Consider the following 26,342-nt stretch of genomic DNA (forward strand, 5'->3'; position numbering starts at 1 on the left):
TTGTGCAGGCCTCTGGAGATCATCTCCTCACTTGCACATGGCGCACGGGGAACACAGAAGGTTGGGTTTATTTCCAGCATGCTGGCCTTCAATGCATGGATAGCCACCCTCCTCTTCCTCATCTCCCCATTCCCCTCCCTTACAGGCTTTTCTCACCATCATATGATTTGGCGGTCAAAAACCCATTCCATATGTGTATATGTCAGACTTACCTTCAATAGAGAAAATCTGTATATGTATATAAATGTATATATGTGTATATGTATGTGTATATATAGGTATATATATATACACACACACATATACACAGATATACACATATATACACATATATATACACATATATACACACAGATACACACAGATATACACAGATATACACATATACACAGATATACACGTATATAGTATACACATATACACACATATATACACATATACACATGTATACACGTATATACTCATATACACATTTATATATATATACAAATATATACACATATATACTCGTATATACACATATACACTTATATATACACGTATATACACATATATCCACATGTACACATACACATATACAAATATCCTCAGATATACACATATATACACATGTACACATACACATACAAATATACTCATATATACACATATACACATGTATACACATATACACGTATATATACACATACACATATACATATATACACATACACACATATACACATATACACATGTATACACATATACACATGTATACACATATACACATATATATACACATACACATATACATATATACATATATACACATACACATATACATATATACACATACACACATACACATATACACATACACATGTATACACGTATATATTCATACACATTTATATATATACAAATATATACACATACACATATATACACATCTATACACATATACACACATATATACACATATACATTTATATACATACACAGATTTTCTCTATAGAAAGTCAGACATACCTTACATATGTGTACATATGTCAATAGTATTACTCATCCAACTATTCCGCTTTTTGGTTGCAATGCATATATTTTTATTTACATACGAGTCAATTCATCGACTAATTGCAAAAAATAGCTCGTCGACTAGCAAGATAATGACTTTGTGGCATCCCCAATCGGTCTTCTACATCGAAGACATACAAAATGGAAAGGATTTTCACCTTTTATTGACATTTCAAGGTAACTTACAGTATACGTTGCTTCCACTACGACAAAATATTTCAAAAATGCTCCACAAGACACAAAATCACTCTCTTATTTAATCATCACAAGTGTCAGAAAGAATCCCCCCAAACATTCATAATATCTAATGTTACATATTTAACCATAGAAATTGAAGAACTTCACAAACACAGTACACATTACAGTACATTAAAACATCATTTTCTCTTCTCATTGTCATTCAAGGAAGGCGGGGCTTCAAATTAGCCACCCCCCCAAACCCGAGGCTACCCCACCCGCGTAAAAACGACACCAGTTTAGCATCAGCTATCGCGCTAATCGACTTTTACGTGTACATTTCCGGCGCCTGGTTGCCTTTTTTTTTGCTCATTACGTGAAACTGGCGGCGCCACAGAGTTAATGTTTTGGCAGATTGCAGGCGAGAAGGTAAAAGTAAGACCAAATAATAGCGGTGGCCACATGCAGCTGATGTATAATTCATGCATCAATCCAGCAGATGTGTTGTATAAAGTAATTAACTAATCAGAACAATCAGGAGAAGAGAGAGAAAGAAAGAGAAAGAGAGAGAGAGAATATGAAAGCCAGGGAGAGAGAGGGAGTAATCTCCAGATGCATCTGCTTGATGCGCCAAATGAAATCTGTCTGTCTTGGAGGGGCGCTTGCAGCAGGAGAAAAAAAAGAGGAGAGGATAGAGGGAGGAAGGAGAGGGAGAGGAGGAAGAGAAGGAGGAAGAGGGATGCTGCTGCTGCTTGTCTTTCTTTACTGCTCATTCTGCCACTTTATACCCAATCATGCTGCATCCTGCTTGCAATAATAGACAGGCCTTGTCAAATGCATTCTGCTACCTTGAATTAAGAGTGGCCCAACTTATATGTTTTTACGGTTAAGGTGGGACAGAATTTCATTCATTCATTCATTCATTCATTTATTCATCTTTCATATTGCCCAACCTTGAATGGGACAAAATTTCATTCATTTGTTCATTCATCTTGCATACTGGTACATTTTTGAACGGGCCAAAATTTCGTTCATCTTCCATATCGCCCATCTTAGAACGGGGCAAAATTTCATTCATTCATTCATTCATCTTCCATAACGCCCTTGATAGAATGGGACAAAATTTCATTGATTCATTCATCTTCCATAACGCCCATCATGGAATGGGACAAAAATTCATTGATTCATCTACCGCTCATCATTGAACAGGCCAAAATATAATTCATTCATTCATTCATTCATTCATTCATTCATTCATTCATCTTGCATACCGTCCATCCTTGAATGGACATGAATTTCATTCATTCATTCATTCATCTTGCATACCGTCCATCCTTGAACGGCCCAAAATTTCATTCATTCATTCATCCATCTTCCATACCGTCCATCCTTGAACGGCCCAAAATTTCATTCATTCATCTTGCATACTGCCCATTCTTGAAAAGGCCAAAATTTCATTCATTCATCTTCCATATTGCCCAACTTTGAACGGGCCAAAATTGCATTCATTCATTCATTCATCTTCCATACCGCTGGAGCCTAACCACAAGTCAGCGGGGATAGGCTCCGGCACACCCGCAGCGACCCTAGTGGTTTGGGAAATGAATGAATGAATGAATATACCAAAATTTGTTTTCTGATATAGTTCCTATATTTTGGAGTGTTTTTTTTCTTGAAAAATGAAAATTTTGGGGGTTTAAAAAAACCCAAAAGTCCAATAAAATGTTCCTTTGCACTGTTTTGTATCTGGAGATTAGTTTTTAAGATGGTGAGAAACGTTAAAACGTTATTTTTCGTTTTTACCTTGTGTTACGCTAACTTCAAATCATCGTTTTCTGGCATCCGGTGTATATTTGCAATTTGAGACTATTTTAATTTTCACATAAATGAGCCACTGAATATTTAATGATCCTTCTGAACAAAAACTACAAAATGTCAAATATTTGTCATTAATTAGCCCCATTTTTACTATTTTTATCAAGGAAAAAATACCACCTTACTCCAAATTCATATATCAAATCTGATACATTTCCCCCATTTGGGTCTAATAAAACAATCCCCTCTCTTTTTAAGCCAAAATTTAAAATGCAACAAACATTTACTGACTCCCCTGCTCTTAAATCAAGTCACCACTGACGACAATTATTTATTTGTGAAGAAAATTGAACTCAACCAATTTCAAACAAAACGTCATCACAAGACAATTTGGACTCCATGTCATTCACTTCAAAAGCTAGCTATAATTATCCCACATATCGAGGAATTGTCCCAACACTTAAAAAGCAAAGATTAAATCATGTCGGACATTGAATTGCAGCTCCTTTAATTTAATTCCAGATAACATCAACTCAATCCATGTTATCTGCCTTCTGTCCATCTGAACTGATTCTCATTATTCCAATCGTCTACTCAAATGTCTCTCTTCTCCCCTCCTTCTTGTCCCTCATCCTTATTTTTTTTTGTCTTCTTTACAGTTGTCCTAAGCTGGAGGACCTTCCACCTGAGCAATGGAGCCACTCTACAGTAAGAAACGCCCTCAAGGAGTTACTCAAAGACATGAATCAGAGCTCTCTGGCTAAAGAATGCCCCTTATCACAGGTGCTGAAGACCAATCTGCTTACTACCCCCCGTTTAAAAAAAATATATACCGTATTTTCTCGCATATAGGCCATATTTTTCGCTGAAAAAATGACTTTATCGCTGAAAAAAAATGACTAAATCGAGGGTAAGGTTTATATGCGCATAAATTATATGTGTAATCTTAGACAATGCGGTTATTTAGTTCAACATAGAGAAAAGATTAACAGATAAAATGATAAACTAAATTAATTTTGACGTCTAGGAGTGAAATTCAACAAAAAAATAATCTGTATTTTGGATAAAATGCTTCCTGGTTGTACTGGTCACATGACTTATTTTTTGAATAGATGACAACTTTTGATTTTTATAGTATAGTTTAGTATAGTTTATAGTAAGATTTTACCTTCAAAGTATCACATTTGTACTACCTATTAAAACCCTGAATATCGATTTGAAAATTATGAATCAGGGGAGGCTTATACGAGAGAAATTGTCAAATTCAACGATTTTAAGCTATTTTAAAGGTACGGCTTATATGCAGAGACGGCTAATATGCGAGAAAATGCGGTGTATTAAAAAAAAGATGATTATAAAAGCAACAAATAGCCCGTTTTTGCCACAGAAAATCATACACAACTGCACGTATAGCTCCATTATGTTTTATGACAATTTACAAGGATTAAAAATACCCTTAGTTTGATCTGTTAATTAGCTCGTCAATTATCATGTGTGGGCGTCGACATAAAGAAAATTTCTTTCGAGTTCAAAAGGATCAAACATCTATTATCTATACAAATGTAAAAAACAGGCAAAAAAGCAAATTAAAAGGAAAAAAATATCTATGTATATATATATATATATATATATATATATATATATATATATATATATATATATATATATATATATATATATATATATAAATAAATCGCACCTGAGTATAAGTCGCACTAGCCAAACAATGTAGCAAAATTGTCCAAATCTTTCATTTTATTTTTCCAAAATACAGTGTTCCCTCGGTTATCGCGGTTAATGGGGACCGGGACCACCCGCGATAAGTGAATTTCCGCCAAGTAGGGATTCCCCTTCAAAAATGCTTAATTTGAATTTAATTTAAAAAAAAAACATTTTTTTTCAAATTTATTTAAAAAATTTATTTGGTATTTTTTAAAAATTTACCCCCCTGTATACAGTACACCATATAGAATACGGGTAGAGAGAGTGAAATTCATGTTATAACAAAAAAAACTGTAAAATATGTTGTTTCAATGTAATATTTGTATTTTATTTTTCCTCAAAAAAATCAGCGAAGCTCTGAGTCCGCGTTAGCTGAACCGCAAAGTAGCGAGGGAACACTGTAAAAATATTATGACAAAATGTAATTAAATGAATAATTCAAAGTCAATGCTTAACAAAAAAACAAAAAAAAATATGAGAACATTTTCAGCCAAAAAACAAAAAGTATACATCAGACACCAAATTACGCCATGTATACATTTTCAAAAATTGAATTTGAGAGCTCCTATTAGCCAACCAACACCGGCCATTGCGACTTATCCAACCAATAGCTGCTATTCTTCTCCCGAATCCATTACCTTGACACCTGTATATCGTCATTGGCAAAACGTTGCGAGTTACTTTGCAGTAGCCACCCAGACACATTCTGTATTGAGTGGTGCACATATATCGCACTAGCGGGCACTTCACTCACTATATCACAATGGCAGCTGTAGACTGGATGCAATCAAATGGACGTATAAATCTTAAAATGTGAGTCTAGACCAGCAGTGTGTAACTCCTCCTCCTATTGGGCCACAACGTAATACCAGCTAGAACCAGTTTATATTTGTCCCAAAAAGTTGGAGTCTTCCAACATAAAGCTCCTCCCCCACTGTAAGATTTTATACCAAAAAATTCCAACATATTAATAAGGGCTGGCTCTAGAGGTGACTGTGTAGTTCCCTAGTGCTAAATTAGCCAAAGTACCTACTCTCTTCATACCAGGAACTCAATAACAATTAACATAGGTGAACTCCTGTCTCTGAACCTCTTGGCCAATCATCTTAAAGCTGCTAGATGAACAAAGTTGTGATCACAATGCGGTCTAAAACTGTGTTATGTGTGAGTATTTGTGTATCTAGTATGTGCCATTGTTTATATTCAACCTACACAAGGAACTATAGATGGAAATGAGGGTAATTTGGGAAAATCCATTGTCACAGTAGCAAGAGGGTGAGAATACAGACACAGAAAAATACATTTTAGACATAAATAAATAGGTAATACATAAGTTAATACATAAATATATAAATGAAGTAATAAATGAATATATAAATAAATAAGCATGTTGCTGAAATATATATCTATATATACATGCATATACTTACATATATATCTATATATACATACATATACTTACATATATGTCTATATATACATATACTTACATATATATAAAAATACATATACATACTTACACATAGATGTACATGATTTTAGTATATACAATATACATGTTTACATATATATGATCATTAACGTGTGCTGTTCTTTATTAAAAACTCAAGTAAACAAACATTCAACATTTGGATTTTAGAGTACTTACAGGTCCCTTTTGGTAAATTTTGAATCATTTCCTATTGATTTTGAGGGACTTTCTGGGATACTTCTTGTTCATTTGTCGCTTCCTGATGAGTTTTTGGCCTTTCTGGTTGACTTCTTGATAGTTTTTGAGTAATTTTAAGGTTCAGTATTAACTCATTGTCCGTGATTAGGAATTTGAACAACATGGTTCTTTGGTTAATCTCGTTCCTCTGGTTTTACATTCTTGATGTAAAGCGCCTGTCTGGCAGAACCACTCCGCGGACCGGATCTGACCCCCCTAATGGGCCAGTTCCAGCCCGCGGGCCTCATGTTTGGAACCCTTGCTCTAAACCATAGCGTATGCAACCAGATCTCTTCTCAGGCTAGCGTATGGTCACCTGGAGACCCTCTAGTGCATTGTGTGGACGCCGTTTGTGTAGATATGTGTGTGTGTGTGTTGTTTAGCATTGCGGCGGTGTGTTTGTGTGTTTAGCCGGGCATGAGCAGTGCGCTGATGATGTAAAGAGTCCCCGGGTGGCGTTCAGGCGCAGCCCAGCCCAGTCTGGTAATCACCCTGTTTACGGTCCATATGTGAAGAAGGCTCAGAAGAGAGTGCGGTGTACACACAAACATACCCACACACACACACACACACATACCACGTTTTATTATTATCACATACACACCAATTTTAAATGAAATTGAAGAATGTTTCAGTTCTCTAGTGAGACTGAAAGATCTCTTCAGTACGCCTTTTTTTATGAATTTAACAGTATGTCTATTATTATTGTGTCCCTAGTTGAAATGAAGGGTTTTTTTTTTCTATAGGTCTTATTGGACTTGGATGCGAGGGTTGTTCAGCTTCACTGGCATTCTTCGCCCACATGCTATAAAAACATAAATTCCGCACAATTTATAGTATCTGTCGAGTATGCTCGTTTTAAATTTGGCAGCCGGTAGACTATATCGAAGAGATGTTAATCTGGGAAAGCCTAAATGAGGCTACTTTGAGCCAAAATGGCTGACTTATGTGTCTTTGTAGTTGCTGTTTTTTCAGATTTTGTCTTAATAACCTGGTAAATTTGAGTTAAAAGATGATTTTTGGGTTATTTTTTAACGTTTTTTTGGTGTACTCTTGATTAGTTTGACGTTTTTGGCTGAAATGTAGTTGCAGTTTCCTCAATTTATCTTAATAACTTGACAAATTTGAGTTAGAAGATGATTTTTGGGTCATTTTTTATGTTTTTTGGTGTACTCATGATTAGTTTGATGTTTTTTGGCTGAAATGTAGTTGCTGTTTCCTCAGAATTTGTCTTAATAACTTGGTAAATTTGAGTTAAAAGATGATTTCTGGGTTATTTTTTAACGTTTTTTGGTGTACTCTTGATTAGTTTTAAATTTTTGGCTGAAATGTAGTTGCAGTTACCTCAATTCATCCTAATAACTTGACAAATTTGAGTTAAAAGATGATTTTTGGGTCATTTTTTTATGTTTTTTTGGGGTACTCAAGATTAGTTTTACGTTTTTGGCTGAAATGTAGTTGCAGTTTCCTCAATTAGTCTTAATAACTTGACAAATTTGAGTTAAAAGATGATTTTTGAGTCATTTTTTAAATTTTTTTTGGTGTACTCATGATTAATTTTACGTTTTTGACTGAAACTGGTTTTTAGGGCAGTTTTTATGAAGTGCTAGCAAACTGACAAGTTCATTTTTGATTAATTCTTTGAAAATATGACTCGCATGGTTGCTTTTTGAGTGTTTTTTAGGCGGCTTGGCTTCTTGAGGCGGTTTTTGTGGGTGTACACCATGGCTGAAGTGCCAACTAAATTTTATGTTGCTTTGTGAAACCAATTTTGGGGGATGAATATTCTGCGGGTGCTTGCCAGATGACAAGTTTGACTCGGAAGAAGCCTTTGAAAATGCTCCAAAAAATGCCTGCTTTTTTGTGGATTTATGCAGTATAGATTCTTGTTAGTTTCTACTCATTATGAATGAGTTTTTTCCCGCATTTTGGTAGTAGCCATTTTTTTACGAATGTCAGGAACAAAAAATGCCTGCTTTTTTGTGGATTTATGAGGTATAGATTCTTGTTAGTCTACTCGTTATGAATGAGTTTTTTTCCCGCATTTTGGGAGTAGCCATTTTTTTACGGATTTCAGGAACAAAAAATGCATGCTTTTTTTGTGGATTTTTTAAATGGATTTCAGGAACAAAAAATGCCTGCTTTTTTTGTGGATTTTTTAATGGATTTCAGGAACAAAAAAATGCCTGCTTTTTTTGTGGATTAATGCAGTATAGATTCTTGTTAGTCTACTCATTATGAATTATTTTTTCCCTGCATTTTGGTAGTAGACATTTTTTTACAGATTTCAGGAACAAAAAATGCATGCTTTTTTTGTGGATTTTTTAATGGATTCTGAAACAAAAAATACCTGCTTTTTGTGGATTTATGCAGTATAGATTCTTGTTAGTCTACTCATTATGAATGAGTTTTTTACTGCATTTTGGTAGTAGCTATTTTTCACAGATTTCAGGAACGCATTTGTTTTTTTTTTTGCACCTTTTTACACGGCATACGTCAATGCGTTTTTGCCATCTGTCATCTCGGTAGGGTTCCGTACGACCTTACACATTTTTTGCCTCGTGACCCGTCGATATAAAAGTGAGACACGGAGTCACCTTTGGTATTTGCACCCTTATTTTTTTGTGACGACAGCCCCATTTTTGAACAATTTGGTTGTATAATGTACAGTTAATGGAGTCAAAGAAATTTCTTTGGGGAGATTATATATGTCAACATTTTGCCTTTTTTTGATAGGTTTGTTGATCATTTCAAGTTGTGTAACAACTTTTTTAGGGAATTTTTTTGGTACATTTTTTGAATGAAGAATGAATAGAAGAATGCACTTAAAGGGCTAATATTGGTATATTTGGATAAGAAATGGTCACCCATTATCACATAGCTGTCATTTTATACGTTTTTTTTATCATTTCAAATGGTTTACACCAAAGTTGTCCAAGTGGAGGCCCAGGGGCCAAATCTGGCCCACCACATGATTTTTTTGTGGCCCGGGCAAGTAAATGATGAGTGGCGACTTTCTGTTTTAGGACCAAATTAAAATGAAGAGTATAGATGTATATTAAATGTCCTGATTTTCCCCCTTTTAAATCAATAATTGTTATTTTTTTATCAATTTTTTAGTGATTTTAGTTCAAAAATCATTTAGTAAAATCTAAAAATATACAAAAATATTTTTATATTAATATATTTTTCCCCTTTTAAATCAATAATTGTATTTTTTATTCATTTTTTCAGTTTTTAGTTCAAAAATCATTTAGTAAAATCTAAAAATATCAAAAAAGAAAAGCTCAAATAAACATTGTTTTAGATCGATAAAAAACTCAATTTTCAGGGCTTTTAATCCAGTTCTTTTAATCCATTTATTTAAAAAAAAATCTAAAAAATTATATCTAAAATGGCCACATAAAATTGAGTTCACATTAACGCGGGCCGCAAACCAACTATTTGGTAAAACCAAAAAATATACAAAAAAACCCTCAAATAAACATAGTTCTAGATCAATAAAAAAACTGTATTCAAAGCTTTTAATCCAGTTATTTTAATCCATTACCTTTTGCTATTTCCACCCTTATTTTTTGTGACAACAGCCCTTTGGAAAAATGCCGTTTTTTTGCCCCTGGACAACAAATCCGAATGTCCATTTTGTCTAGCGAACAGAGAACTCTGATCTCTTCTCGTTATTTCCGATGCTTGGGCATCATTCAAATTCATTGGTTACATCTGTCTCCACCCTTGGGAGTCATCCTAGGTGTAATGTCCACCGACGGGATGTACGCATTTAGCCACAACGGCTACATCGGGGGGCTTAAAGTGTGTTAATCCCGCTTGCTTCATTCAGCCAATCAAGGCTTAGCGCTGTGGTTGGTTGGTACCAAGCTTGGCAGCCCCCCTTTGCCCACTTTGTCAGAAACTATGGCAACAAACGAGCTCCCCCCCCCCTTACCCACTCACACCCCTTTTAAACTACAGACACACACTGATGCACCAGCTGCAAACAGTCATCAAAATGCCATCTCTGTGTGTTGTGGTGGTGGGGGGGGGGGTGCGTTTGGGTCACCCTAGTTGAGGTGGGTAGCGTAATTGAGCCGTAATGTTGGCGAGGATTCGCCAACGCCATTTTTTTTTGACTCACGATTTGGAATAGGCGCTAATGTATGTGCGCTAATCTGTATATCGTTGTGTGTGTTTTGAAAAGCTGTACTACACATTTCCTGTCTCCCTTGATGGGAACCGAGTAGTAAAAAAAACCACCCAAAATAGAATATTGGATTGCAAAAAACCTTGAGATATGAGCTTATTTTGTTCCGGGACTGAGCTCATATGTCGATCTACTCGTAAGTCAAAAAGTTTTTTGCCATAGAACTAAAAACTACATAATTTGTTCCAACCCTCTGAAAAAAACACCCAAAACAGAATATTGGATTGCAAAAACCTGGATTTTCCAGTTTTGGTTTAAAATTTGACGTTGTGTTAATGGTACCTTGAGATCTGAGCTTAATTCTTTCCGGGACTGAGCTCGTATGTCAAGTTATTCGTATCTTAAATCAACGTTTGCCATAGAAATGAACTAAAAAGTAATTAATTTGTTCCAACCATCTGAAAAAACACCCAAAACAGGATATTGGATTGCAAAAACTAGGATTTTCCAGTTTTGGTTAATGGTACTTTGAGATATGAGATTAGTTTGTTCCGGGACTGAGCTCATATATCAAATTGTTCGTAACTCAAACGAATAGTTCCCATTGAAATGAACTAAAAACTAATTAATTTGTTCCAACCCTCTGAAAAAAACACCCAAAACAAAATATTGGATTGCAAAAAACTAGGATTTTCCAGTTTTGGTTAAGGGTACCTTGATATATGAGCTTAATTAGCTCTGAGACTCTGCTCGTATGTCAAATTTTTCGCAACTCAAACGAACATTTCCCATTGAAATGAACTAAAAACTAATTAATTTGTTCCAACCCTCTGAAAAAAACACCCAAAACAAAATATTGGATTGCAAAAAACTAGGATTTTCCAGTTTTGGTTAAGGGTACCTTGATATATGAGCTTAATTAGCTCTGAGACTCTGCTCGTATGTCAAATTTTTCGCAACTCAAACGAACATTTCCCATTGAAATGAACTAAAAACTAATTAATTTGTTCCAACCCTCTGAAAAAAACACCCAAAACAAAATATTGGATTGCAAAAAACTAGGATTTTCCAGTTTTGGTTAAGGGTACCTTGAGATATGAGCTTAATTTGTTCTGGGACTGAGCTCGTATGTCAAATTTTTCGTAACTCTAACGAACATTTCCCATCGAAATGAACTAAAAACAAATTAATTCGTTCCAACCCTCTAAAAAAAACACCAAAAACAGGATATTGGATTGGTAAAACGTTTATATTGTCGGCCAGTACCACTTCCTGGTCCTGCTGATAAGCTTAGTGAGCTGCAGATGGTTATCTAAACACACAAAAACACAAATGAACACACACATGAGTGTATACACACTACACACTGATGCAGAACCATGTTACCTGTTGAGACGCCATCACCAAGCCTTCCCATTGGCACATTGGTGGCATCACAGGGTCTCCATAATGTGTAAAATGTGTGCATTTGTGTTGTTGTTGTGTGTCATACTCATACACGAACACCGGGCGGCCCCCCCCGTGAGATAGCTGGCGTGATGTATTGAGGGAAAGGGCTGATTAATGAGCAGCGTTTATTAGAACATCTGTGTCAAAGATGGCGGCTAGGGTTGAGCCAGCCTTGGAAAAAAAGCATCGAGGTAGAAGGGGGAGGAGGAGCTTCCTAGCCCAGATATGGTGTAAATAAAACATGGACGCCGGTTGGATGGTTGGATTAGAATTCTAGGGGGTTTGGGGGGTTATGGGGGATAGCGCAGGTAGCTACGTTAAAAGCCCAGATAAAAAAAAGAGGGCTTCAATCCAATAGGAAGGAATAAAGAAGGCCGTCATGCATAAATGTATGAGTCGTTAAAAGGAATATTTTGCCTTGTGAACCCTCCGTTCAACTCCACTCAAATTCAATGAAGGCTTTTCAGTAGAGCCACAAAAGACGGCTTTGTGATACGTTGTTCGCTTGTCCGAATGTGCCTCATGCAACTCGCTTCCAATTTTCAGGAAATGACATTTTAGACCCGTAATGGAGGGGGGGCTACATGCCCCCATTCAACCAGATTGTGCTAATTGGCCACCGCCCATCCCCAGGTGTAACTTGATCGATGTTGATTAAACATATGTTGCGTTCATGTTCACTTCACTTGTGTATGTACAGAGTAGGATTTTACAGTTTCTGGCCAAAACTAGATGTCGAGTTAAATAGATAATATAGTGGTACCTTGAGATATGAGCTTAATTTGTTCCAAGACTGAGCTCGTATGTCGAATATTTAGTAACTTAAACAAAACGATTCCCATAGAAATAAGCTAAAAACTAATTCATTTGTTTCAAGCTCGTATGTTGATTTTCTTGTAACTCAAACGAACGTTTTTTTGTCATAGAAATGAATTAAAAACTAATTAATTCATTCCAACCCTCTGAAAAAAAAACACCAAAAACAAGATATTAGATTGCAAAAACTAGGATTTTCCAGTTTTTGTCCAAAACTTGACTTTGCGTTAATGCTACCTTGAGATATGGGCTTAATTTGTTCTGAGACTTAGCTCGTATGTTGATTTTCTCGTAACTCAAACCAAAGTTTCCCATAGAAATGAACTAAAAACTAAATAATTTGTTCCAAACCTCTGAAAAAAACACCAAAAACAGGATATTGGATTGGAAAAACATTTTTATTTGTTCTAATTCGCCATCTATTAACAAAGTAACAAATAACTAGTGTTTTTATAGTACTAAAATGTGTTTTTTAGTACTAAAATTAGACAGATTTTGCAAAGGGGAGACTTTTTGCATGGCGTTGCATTGCAACGCGCTCGTAACATAACATAAACAAATTTAATGAACTTGGATTACAATGTAGTCACACTCAAAAATAAATTAATTTAACCTAACACTAAATTTACTTCTAATTTAATTCTGCTCTTGTGCCAACTGGATAGTGGAGTTGTCTTTCCAAGTTTAATTCTCCCAAACTTTTAAAAGAAAACTTTGATTTTAAAGGCACCTGAGGGACATTGGCCACTCTTTAACGGCACAGATGTTGAAAGGGAATTTCATTTGTTTTCTTTAAGGTATCATTGTCATTAACAGCAATGTCTTTTATTTCTAACGTCTTTCCAGAGGTAGTCTCGTAATTCCACTTTCTTGTGGTTGTACAAAATAAAATAGAAACAGTTGTTATTAGCAAGTGATAAATCACCAATTTTATTGGTCAAAGCGGCGGCCCGGGGGCCAAATATGGCCCGCCTCATCATTTTGTGTGGCCCGGGAAAGTAAATTTTAGGATCAAATTAAAATGAAGAGTATAGATGTATATTACATTTCCTGATTTTCCCCCTTTTAAATTAATAATTGTCATTTTTTAATCATTTTTTTCTAGGTTTTTAGTTCAAAAATTATTTTGTAAAATCTCAAAATATATTTTAAAAAAGCTAAAATAAACATTGTTTTAGATCTATAAAAAACTATTACATTTCCTGATTTTCCCCCTTTTAAATTAATAATTGTCATTTTTTAATCATTTTTTTCTAGGTTTTTAGTTCAAAAATCATTTTGTAAAATCTAAAAATATTTTTAAAAGAAGCTAAAATGAACATTGTTTTAGATCTATAAAAAACTATATTACATTTCCTGATTTTCCTCCTTTTAAATCAATAATTGTCATTTTTTAACCCATTTTTTCAGTTTTTTAGTTCAAAAATCATTTTGTAAAATTTTAAATATATTTAAAAAAAGCTAAAATAAACATTCTTTTAGATCTATAAAAAACTATATTACATTTCCTGATTTTCCCCCTTTTAAATCAATAATTGTAATTTTTTAATCAATTTTTCTGTGTTTTTAGTTCAAAAATCCTTTTGTAAAATCTAAAAATATATTTAAAAAAATCTAAAATAAACATTGTTTTAGATCTATAAAAACAGAATATTCAGGGCCTTTAATCCAGTTATTTTAATCAATTTCTATAAAAAAATAAAAATATTATATCTAAAATGATCCGGCCTACATCAAATCGAGTTGACGTTAACACGGCCCGCGAACCAACCCGAGTCTGACACCCTTGGTGATTGAAATGATCAAAAAACTTATGAGATTCGTAAAAAAAAACATATCACTTGACAGTATGCTTTCAACTGCCCCACAGACCATTTCCCACCCCTTACCGATCCACTCCCAGCCCTCAACCTACACTTTTGACACCCCTGCTTTACACATTATGTTCTAACAGGGTGACAGAAAGGTCAGAAGTTGAAAGCTCACCTCCCATCGTTGCCGGAGAGCATCACAAACGTCGCGCCGACACTCGCCGGCAACCTCCCCCAGCGCATACATTACGGAAAACGATAAAGATGGCGTATACCTGTAATTTGAAAACAGATGGTCGGGCGCTCTTGAATATGTATGACGATCAAAAAGTGTTTTTTTTTTTTCCGTCTCCCCCCCCCCTCCCGTGCGCCAACCTTGATATTCACCCGGAGGCCATCGAGGTGTTAAAACATTCATTTTAATAATGAAAAGGCGCCACCGAGGAAAAGAATCTCCCCACTCGTTTTCCAGGAAGGTAAGCACGAGGGGGTCCGACATGCTCGCCGCGACCCCCCGGCTCCTTCAAGTCTGACTTTCCGACAGATTGTTACCAACCGGCCATCTGCCGCCGGCGTTATTATTAAAGCAACTGCGTTTCGCCGCTTTGAAGGTAAAGATCTCGTCTACCTTCGTTTATGGCAGATGTGCAAAATGGCGGCCAAACTTGGTGGCATTTGATTAGAAAAAATACATGGGACAAAGGTTGGGGGTCGCTTGACTTTGTTGTGTTGAACTCGATATGATGTTTTTTTTATGTGCTTTTCTTTGTTGTTGTTGGCTCACTCTGTTGCAAGATGGCCGCCTTTTGCTGCGTTTTTATCATTTCGGAAGAATTGCTTCACATTTTTTTGTGTGTGGCTTGTGAAGTGCTATTTTATGTGAAATGGGACTATATAGTGGTGAAAAGAACCAATGTGTCACGTTACATTTGTAGTTTTTTATCGCTTAATAAGGGGAATTGCAATCATTAATAAGGGGAGAAATTGGCCAAGGTTGACAAGTATGCAAATGATTATGATTTTTTTTTGTGTCGCGTTGACTAATCAGCTTGTGTATGAATGAATGTATATTTATTTTACTATTTTTTTCTGTTACCCTGATTTCAACAGTAAATATTTAGATATTAAATTCTCATAATATAATTTTGAGAGCTGATTTCAACAGTAAACTCTTTGTTATGTTGTCAAACGTCCGGGCGACCAAAACGTCCGGGCGACCAAAACGTCCAGGCGACCAAAACGTCCATGCGACCAAAACGTCCGGGCGGCCAAACGTCCATGCGACCAAACGTCCATGCGACCAAAACGTCCATGCGACCAAAACGTCCGGGCGACCAAAACGTCCGGGCGACCAAAACGTCCGGGCGACCAAAACGTCCGGGCGACCAAAACGTCCATGCGACCAAAACGTCCATGCGACCAAACGTCCATGCGACCAAACGTCCATGCGACCAAACGTCCATGCGACCAAACGTCCATGCGACCAAACGTCCATGCGACCAAACGTCCATGCGATCAAACGTCCGTGCATTGGAACCACAAAAAAATAACAACCCCCATTAATATGTAAGTTACCAAAGAAGATATTTACAAATATTTTATAGTTAATTGCTCAAATAATCCGTCTGAACCACAGAAATCAGACAAAAAAATAGTATTTACGGTCTGCCACAAAAAATACAAGAAAAATTGTACTGTCACAAGATTAAAATTGAACAATTTTGATCTCAAAATCGAACCAAAATAAGCCTAAAATTAAAATCATAGATTTTCATGAAAATTATGATATCCACGCCAAGTAAAAAAGTTTCAAAACAAACTATATTTTTAGCTATAAGTAGCCAATGTTGAACTCCATGAAGACCACCAACCATGTTTTTATCAATCCTTGCTGCACATTTCACACAAATTTAGTCACATTTTACTTTTCTTACTCCAGACTTTTAAAGTTTTTATTCATTTTTTTTGTCTTTTTCTCTCTATGTCTTTCAGAGTATGATTTCCTCCATCGTCAACAGCACTTACTATGCAAATGTGTCGGCGGCAAAGTGTCAAGAATTCGGGCGCTGGTATAAACATTTCAAGAAGACAAAGGATATGATGGGTAAGCAAAAAAAAACGGCCCGGTTAGTTATTTAAAAAAAAAAAAAAAAAAAAAAAGCCACACACACTTTTGTCCTCCAGCCGCAAAAAAAACACACACAATTGCTGGCTAATACGATATGTTGTCCGACTAAGTACGTCTTTGTCACGCTGCCGTCACATGAAGCGGCTGACACATTTTTATCTTGTTATCTAATAATTTCAGATTACTCGGCACTCTTTAGCAGCAGAGCTAACTTTGCTTTGATTTGATCCAATCAGGACATAAATAGAAGCTTTTTGTATTTTTTTTAGATGTCATTTGTGTCCAATTAAGTGGTGGAGTATACAGTATAAATTCAAAAGGCTGTTATTTGTATGGTGAAAATTGTTGGGGGTATTTTGTTGCATTTTTAGGTGGTATTTTTTTGGGGTATTTTGTCGCATATTTGGGTGGTCATTTTTTGTATTTTGTCGCATTTTTGGGTGTTCATTTTTTTGTATTTTGTCGCATTTTTGGTTGGTCGTTTTTTAAAGATATTTTGTCGCATTTTTGGGCGGCCATTTTTTGTTTTGGTATTTTGTTGCATTTTTGGTGGCCATTTTTTGTTTTGGTATTTTGGCACATTTTTGGGTGGTAATTTTTTTGTATTTTGGCGCATTTTTGGGTGGTCATTTTTTTTGGTATTTTGTCGCATTTTTGGGTGGTCATTCTTTTTAATGTATTTTGTCGCATTTTTGGGGCGTCATTTTTTGGGGGTATTATGTTGCATTTTTGGGTGGTCATTTTTTGGTATTTTGTCGCATTTTTGGGTGGTCATTTTTTGAAATTATTTCATCAGAAATTGAGAAAACCATAATTTAAAGTAACAGTAGTATAATGGCATGTGTCAACTAAACATTTTTTTGTTATAACTATATCTATAAAAAACAAAAACAACATAACGTGTCAAAAAAAAAAGTTACAGTTGATTATTAGTCGCCTGCCCAGCCAAATTATGCAAAAAAATGTCCATTATAGTCTGATAATCTTGAATAAATAGAGATAAGGTACCATTTTTTTCCCGTTTTCTAATAAAAAAACTGTATTTTGACGCAGGTATCCGCCAATCTTCTCAACTGGAGGGCTACCTGGGCACCTGTGTCCTACGCGAGAGCCCTCGTGCTAATGCGCTAGGTAAGTTTTAGCATTTACATACAATGTTACTTCTACTTACGAAATTAATTGGGTTAGGGTAGAACTTGTTGTATAACTTTTGACTAATTGTCATTAAGAAAGCAGTATTTTATACGTCAATTTTGCATGAAAAATGTGATAAATACCCAAAAATGAGAGAAAATAAGAATGTTTGATAAATTTATCAAAATTAATAACTCCATCTCATCTCATAATTCATCTCACAATTTTCAAATCTCAAAAATGAATGAAAATTAGAAAATTATGAACTAATTTATTAAAATAAAACAATAAACATTTTCTAGTTGTGTAAGGAGGAAGTTAGCATTAGCACAAAAAAATTAGCACGTAAACACATCTAAAAAACGTATTATTATTAAACAGAAATTGAATTTTATTTGCAAAAGTCATTTTAAATGAAGAAAAAAGTTGCTTTAACAAACTTAAGGGACGAAAAACACAAAAAAAAACATGGAGACTTGTTTTTTTAGGCAGCCAATGAGAAGCTAGCAGAAGGGAGAAAGATTTTCAAGCAGGACGCAATGCTACCACAGCAATTTCAAAATAAAATAACGTAACGTACTGACGTTTTGGGGGATTTTTTCAATTTTTTTGTGTATTTGTACAGTAATTTTCATATGAAAGTATTTCGTAACCTGAAATGCTTTACTCGCACAGAAAGATACTTAAAAAAACGCGGCCATTGTCTTTAAATTGGTCGTGTAGATCTCAATTATGAGAAGGTATAAAAGAATAGATTTAATGAAAGGCTTGGAACGCAATTAATGGCACTTGAATGGAGGACAAATAGTTTACCTCAGTAAGCACTTTTGGAATTCAATTGCTCGACATAAGTTGAAGCAATTAAATAGTCTATTGAAAATGTTCTTTTTGCTAAAACTCTTGCATAAAGCGTGCCATTGGTGCAATTTTTAGGCGTATAAGCACTTTTTTGTGTGCTTTTCTGGCTCAATGTCGAAAGGTTCTTTCAAACGTACTCATTTCATAGCAAATAGCAGTTTGGACCTTGAAATTAATCTTATTTTCAACTCTTTATTGGGTTTAAATACTATTAAATTAATATAAAAGTTTAGAGTGGAATTGCGTGACACAACCAGAAATATTTTTATCAACGTTTTGTTTCATGAATTACTTTTTATTTGAAAAAATAGTGTATAAAATAACACAATTATAAAAAAATACTATAATATTTATTTTTGATCTAATAATTAAACTATAGGCATTTAAATTTTACTTTATGACCAAAAACTCACTTCCACTTGCCAAAATCAACAAAAAACAAATGACAATTGGATGTAAAAACCACAATTAAGTCCAAAAACAATATTATAAACATACTATTTTTGCCTAAACTAACTTACTGTTGCAGTGACATACAAAAAACAGGTTATACTTCTCCCCACCCATTAACATGGATTATAATTTGAGATACAAGCACACCGACTCATATCTCAAAGCAAAACTCTTATTTATATTATACATATATTATAAACACGCTATTTTTGCCTAAACTAACTTTTACTGTAACAGTGACTTCCAATAAACAGGTTATACTCCTCCCTACCCACAAAAATCGAGTATAATTTGACATACAAGCACACCAACTCATATCTCAAAGCAAAACTGTTATTTCGACTAAAATCTTACAATCTAAATAACTACAATTTTTCCCTTCAACAAAACTTTAATCAAAACTCAGTTTCCAGCACCATCGGTAATGTAATGCTAATTGCTAATGGCTAATTCCCTTATCAATTTCCATTACCACTCACTTGTCAATATATATATATATATATATATATATATATATATATATATATATATATATATATATATATATATATATATATATATATATATATATATATATATATATATATATATATATATATAATATTTATATTGGATATAATAAGTTCAAAAAAGGAAAATAAATTTCATCAAATGACCAAATAGTCTCTTGCTTCAACTCACTTTCACTAAATCAACAAAAAAATAATAATTATATGTAAAAACACAATTAAGCCCAAAAACAATATAATCAACACATTATTTTTGCCAAAACTCACTTTTACAGTATCAGTGACTTACTTCCAGGTTATACTCCTACCCACCCACAAAAATCGAATATAATTTGACATACAAGCACACCAACTCATATCTCAAAGCAAAACTCTTATTTCGACTAAAATCTCACAATCTAAATAACTACAATTTTTCCCCTCAACAAAACTTTAATCATAACCCACAGTTTCCAAGCACCATCAGTAATGTAATGCTAATTGCTAATGGCTAATAGCTAATTGTCTTAACAATTCCCATTCCACTCACTTGTCAAAAATATATATTTATATTTTATATTATAATTTAAATATATGCAATAAATTTTTACTTAATGACCCAATACTCACTTCCACTTGCCAAAATCAACAAAAAACAAATGATAATTGGATGTAAAAACCACAATTAAGTCAAAAAAATATTATAAACACACTATTTTTGCCTTAACTACATTTTACAGTATCAGTGACTTCCAATAAACAGGTTATACTTCTCCCTACCCACAAAAATCGAATATAATTTGACATACAAGCACACCAACTCATATCTCAAAGCAAAACTCTTTTTTGACTAAAATCTCAACCTTATCTAAATAACTACAATTTTTCCCTTCAACAAAACTTTAATCAAAACCCACAGTTTCCAAGCACCATCAGTAATGTAATGCTAATTGCTAATAGCTAATTGTCTTATCAATTCCCATTACCACTCACTTGTCACGTAACCTCACCCCTCCTCTTATTCCCTCCTTCACCCCCGCGGCCCACATCACGTTCCTATTGTTCCTTTAATCCCGGGCGCTTTTGTAGCATCAATCCACATGAGGACCACCTCCTCCTCTTCCTCCTCCTCTTCCTCCTCCTCCTCCTCCTCCTCTTCTTCTTCTCTATTCAATTTACATGGCGTTGCCCCCCAGTGCTAAAACGAACACATTCACATCATACCATCAGAGACCCCTACGGCAAGGATTATGGGTAAAAAGAAGACGTGATTATTACCGAGATGATATATTTTTTTATTTGTTCCACCCACCCCAAAACCCATTTAGCCTCATTCCCGTCATTATTTGTCTTTGACAAATACTCCATAGACTCGTCTGAGACTCACGTTTTGTGTCGTTTGACAGTCGGGAAAAACGGCCGCGACATCCGTCAACTGCTTAAAAAAAGTCTATCCAATTTTTTAATTTTTAAATAAATTTAAAGAAATGAATGAATACAAAGTGTGTAGGTGTTATGAACGTATGAATACAACCCACGGATTGGCGTGCTAACATAAAAGCGCTAACGTTTGCCATATATGGTGAGGATAATTGATGTTAGCAGTTGGGGAATGGAGTTTTTTTTTTATTAGCAAGATAAGGTTTTTAAAGTAAGATGAAAGAAATCGAAAAAAAATAGATTTTTTGTTTGATAATTTGGTAAAAAAAAAGACATTTAATTTTGTTCATGTGCAATGGCTAAAATTAATTACACTTGAATTTAATTCAATATTTATAGGAAGCAGGGAGGCATTTTTACAATCCAAGAACTGATTTGGCCAATCAGATTGAAGCATTCGAGTCATTAATATGGCCGGACTATTTTAGATATAATATTTAGATTTTTTTTGATAAATTGAATAAATGAACTGGATTAAAAGCCCTGAATATTCCGTTTTTTATACATCTAACACAATGTTTATTTGAGCTTTTTTAAAATTTATTTTTAGATTTCACAAAATGATTTTTGAACGAAAAACACAGAAAAAATGAATTAAAAAATTACAATTATTGATTTAAAAGGGGCAAAAATCAGGAAATGTAATATACATATATACACTTCATTTTAATTTGATCCTAAAACACAAAATCGCCACTCATCATTTACTTTCCCGGGCCACCCAAAATGATGCGCCGGTCCAAATTTGGCCCGCGTGCCTCCACTTTGACACCTCTGATTTATTTATAGAGATAGCCTCCTCAGCTAGTTTTCACAAAATGAGTTTTTCCCAAAAACTTTTCTAAATATGATTTTTATTTTGTCCCCACAGCCGAGATGGACGGCCTGTCCGAACTCTCGCCGCCCAACCACAACCACAATCACAATCACAACCACAACCACAATCACAACCACCTGGGCTTCTCCCAGCAACAACAACCCATCCCGGGTAGCACGGCAGAGCAGACACCCTCATCGCCGGTTCCCCCGCTATCCCACGCCCCACCGCCGCCCAATCCGCACACCGGCGGTGGACAAGCGGCAGGACGGCAACAGCCCCAGATGCCCCCCGGCCTACACCACCCGGGTCTGGTGTCCACGCCCATCAGTCCCCAGCTGGTCAACCAGCAACTGGTGATGGCGCAGATCCTCAACCAGCAGTACGCCGTCAACCGACTGTTGGCGCAACAGTCACTGTCGCAGCAGTACCTCAACCATCCACCAGTCAACCGGGGGTCGCACGCCAAGCCGATGGAGCCCCAGGTGGGCAACAATACCGAGGTGTCTTCCGAGATTTACCAGTGGGTCCGCGACGAGCTCAAGCGGGCAGGCATCTCGCAGGCTGTTTTCGCCAGAGTGGCCTTCAATAGAACGCAGGTGAGGGAAGGTTAAATGGATGGGAAATATAGATAAAAAAATTGGGGGAATTTGAACTAAACCAATTTTTATTTGCATTTTTCACCAAATGAAACCAGATTTCATTTGAATTTTTCATTAATCCAAACAAATTTGATTGAAAATTTTCACCAACCAAAACTAAACCAAATTTGAGTTTAATTTTTCACTAATCCAATTAAATTTGATTGAAATTTTTCACTAACTCAAACAAATTTGATTGAAATTTTCACCAACCAAAACCCAAAAAAATTTGAGTTTTATTTTTCACCAACCAAAACTAAACCAAATTTGAGTTTCATTTTTCACTAAACCAAATTTGATTGAAAATTTTCACCTACCAAAACCCACCAAATTTGATTGACATTTTTCACCCACCAAAACCCAACCAAATTTGATTGAAATTCTTCACCAACCAAAACCCACCAAATTTGATTGACATTTTTCACCAAACAAAACCCAACCAAATTTGATTGAAAATTTTCACCAAACAAAACCCAACCAAATTTGATTGAACATTTTCACCAACCAACCAAATTTGATTGAACATTTTCACCAACCAACCAAATTTGATTTTCATTTCTCACCAATTCAACCAAATTGTTTTTTAATGTCTCACCAACTAAAACCAAACCAAATTAGATTTTCATTTATCACTAACCAACCAAATTAGATTTTCCTTTTTCACCAAACAAAACTATACCAAATTTGATGTGCATTTTTAAGACTTTTTGCAAATTTAAGACTTTTAAGTGCGCCTTATAGTCGTGAAAATACGTTAATTGCTATTGACCTCCAGGTATGAAGCACTCACAACACTACTTTACAGTCACCTCTAGAGCCAGCCTTTGTTGATGTTTTGGATTTTTTTGTATCAAATCTTGCAGTGGGGGAGGAGCTATATGACGGAATATTTTGTAAACTAAGATGGCTGATCTGCATATTTAACAGTATTGTTTCAGTTCAGGCGTTTGTGTTTTTTTAATATCCGACAGTGGTGGTTTTTCGCATATATAAGGCGCACTGGATTATAAGCAGCACTGTCTATTTTGCAGAAAATGTAAGACTTTTAAGTGCGCCTTATAGTCCTAAAAACACGCTAAATAAAATTCAACCCAAAAGTAATCATCTATTAGTAATGTACTCCATTGTACAAAATGTACCATCTTGTACTCCAACCTCAATCTGTTACTTAGAAGAATATAGCCTTGCACGCCTTGTCCCAGTTTGTCTTTGGAGGATTATTTATTAGTACTTTGTGTTTTTTTGCTGTTAATAAAAGCAGCAGATGGAGTGCAGGTGGAGGTGTTGATGGGGAAGCTTAAGGAGGAGCGGAGTATGTGATTTATGGCCACTCATCAACTTGCCCCCCCCCCCCCACAAAACCCTCCTCCCCCCAGACTCTCAGTTTAGTGTCGCATATTTGTGTAGTATACCCAATTTAAATTTGTTATCCATCAGATAAACTGACGGGTGTTTGACGTTGAATGACAGCAATTCCATGATGGCGTCTCCTAATGTTTTTTAGGGCTTGTTGTCGGAGATTTTGCGCAAAGAAGAGGACCCCAAAACGGCTTCGCAGTCATTGTTGGTTAACCTTCGAGCCATGCAGAACTTTTTGCAACTTCCAGAGGCTGAACGAGACCGTATTTATCAAGAAGAGAGGGAGAGGAGTCTGACCGCCGCATCCGCCATGGGCGCCGCGCCGCTTATTAGTACGCCGCCCAATAGGCCGGTTCAGGTAAGCGCATTTTGTTTCTGTTTTTTTGGGGTAAAACTTGAAAATCTTGGGTATATTTTATGGGCTTCTTATGGTAGATATGCTTGCCAAATTGTCATTGAAACTGAATTTTATTTTTTTTTTTACAATTCTTGGTGGTTTTAAATTTTGTAGAATCAGACTATAGAGGATGGGTGTCAAAGTGGCGGCCCGGGGGCCAAATCTGGCCCGCCGCATCATTTTGTGTGGCCCGGGAAAATAAATCATGAGTGCCGACTTTCTGTTTTAGGATCAAATTAAAATGAATAGTAAAAATGTATATTAAATTTCAACATTAGCAATCGACGATGACGTTTTTGTAGGCTACCAGTGACTTAAACTATCCAAATTAGAGCCAAAATGGGTAAAACAAGATCAGTTTTACAAAAAAAGTACTTAAATTCCGCAAAAAAGTTTGGAAAATTTGAAATGGTAAATATAAAGTATAAAATACGAGAAAAAAACGTATAAATTAACAGTTATGTAATATCGGGTGACAATTTTTTATCCAAATGTACCAATATTGGCTCTTTGAGTTCATTCTTCTATTTGTTCTTCATTTAATAAATGTACCAAAAAAATTCCATACAAAAAATGTAATGTAAAAACGGAGAAAAACATATAAGTTGACACAATGTCCTCAAATCTATTTTTTAATCCTATTAACTGTTCATTATAAGACAAAATAGATAACCAAACTTTACCAAAGTGCATAAATTTTGCCTCCAATGGATATTTTTACTCTTAAACTGGAAACTCATACGCTTCATTGGCAACCACAACAAAATGGCAAATAATACAATAATAATAATAATTCTTGGTCAGTGATCAAGACAAACTTTTGTATTAATGCTGCTTATGACAAAATGCATTTTAGTTATAATTTGCTGACTGAGGAAACGAAGCTCAAATGTACAACGACACAACTCGAGTCAGTGATCCGTGTTTAAAGGAACAGTACGTGCAAGAAGTGCATTTGTCAGCAACATCCCGCCACTGAGAGCGGGCCCACAATGACTTCCTCTGTCTGGTTTTCGCATAGCCGCCCGCGTACAAAGCGCACCCTTCTTTTTAAATGACCACCTAGAAAGTCAAAAGTGGGATTGTGAAGCAGCGGGGGGTGCCGCACTTGAACGCAAGAGAACACCAAAGTCAAAGAAGCCACTTGTTGAGAACTCCTATCTTTTCTTGCTGTCCTTTCTTGGGGAAAAAATGCTAAATGTTCTAAAAAAAAAAAGCACCCATTGGAAAATCAAAGTGTAAATTTGTATCCCGGATTGGATTGGATAACCCTGAAATATGTAGCTATGTAGCATATCTGTCAATTTAGACATTTTTTTCTGTATTTTAGGCGGTTTTGGATGATTTCAAATTGTGTCCGGTGTCAAAGTGGCGGCCCGGGGGCCAAATCTGGCCCGCCGCATCATTTTTTGTGGCCCTGGAAAGTAAATCATGTGTGCGGACTTTCTGTTTTAGGATCAAATTCAAATGATGAGTATAGATGTATATTAAATTTCCTGATTTTACCCCTTTTAAATCAATCATTGTCATTTTTTAATCAATTTCTTCTGTGTTTTTAGTTCAAAAATCATTTTGTAAAATCTAAAAATATATTTAAAAAAATGGAATAAACATTGTTTTAGATGGATAAAAAAATTGAATATTCAGGGCTTTTAATTTGGAGAAAATTTTAGACTCTTAAGTGCACCCTATGTGTATTTTTTTATTGCTTAATAAGGGGAATTGCAATCATTATAAAATTATATAATATATAATGTTAAAAGGATAAAAATTGGCCAAGGTTGCCAGGTATGCTACTTTAAACTAGATTTGCAAAGTAAAACCTCTACCAAGAGTTTTTAAGTAGCTAAAATGATCATAATGTGCCTACAACAATACTTTTTTAGGATCTTAAGCTAGGTACCAACAACCTAGCATAACATAAACAACCTGCCATAG

At 35.2% G+C, this 26,342-nt stretch overlaps 1 protein-coding gene across 5 annotated transcripts in view; it reads left to right on the plus strand.

Annotated features, from left to right (window-relative positions):
* satb1b (SATB homeobox 1b) overlaps nucleotides 1-26,342 on the plus strand; it is an 82,968-nt gene that overhangs the window by 32,348 nt on the left and 24,278 nt on the right. For 4 of the 5 annotated variants that reach the window (XM_077721249.1, XM_077721245.1, XM_077721244.1 and 1 more), the window contains 5 exons: nucleotides 3,705-3,828; nucleotides 16,682-16,793; nucleotides 17,871-17,948; nucleotides 22,062-22,606; nucleotides 24,153-24,365. In XM_077721249.1, coding sequence (XP_077577375.1) covers nucleotides 3,705-3,828; nucleotides 16,682-16,793; nucleotides 17,871-17,948; nucleotides 22,062-22,606; nucleotides 24,153-24,365 — 1,072 coding nt within the window. The remainder of the gene's footprint in view (nucleotides 1-3,704; nucleotides 3,829-16,681; nucleotides 16,794-17,870; nucleotides 17,949-22,061; nucleotides 22,607-24,152; nucleotides 24,366-26,342) is intronic. The other variant, XM_077721246.1, reaches the window with a different exon arrangement.

This window comes from Stigmatopora nigra, chromosome 7 (assembly GCF_051989575.1).
Source record: "Stigmatopora nigra isolate UIUO_SnigA chromosome 7, RoL_Snig_1.1, whole genome shotgun sequence".
Taxonomy (NCBI): Eukaryota; Metazoa; Chordata; class Actinopteri; order Syngnathiformes; family Syngnathidae; genus Stigmatopora; species Stigmatopora nigra.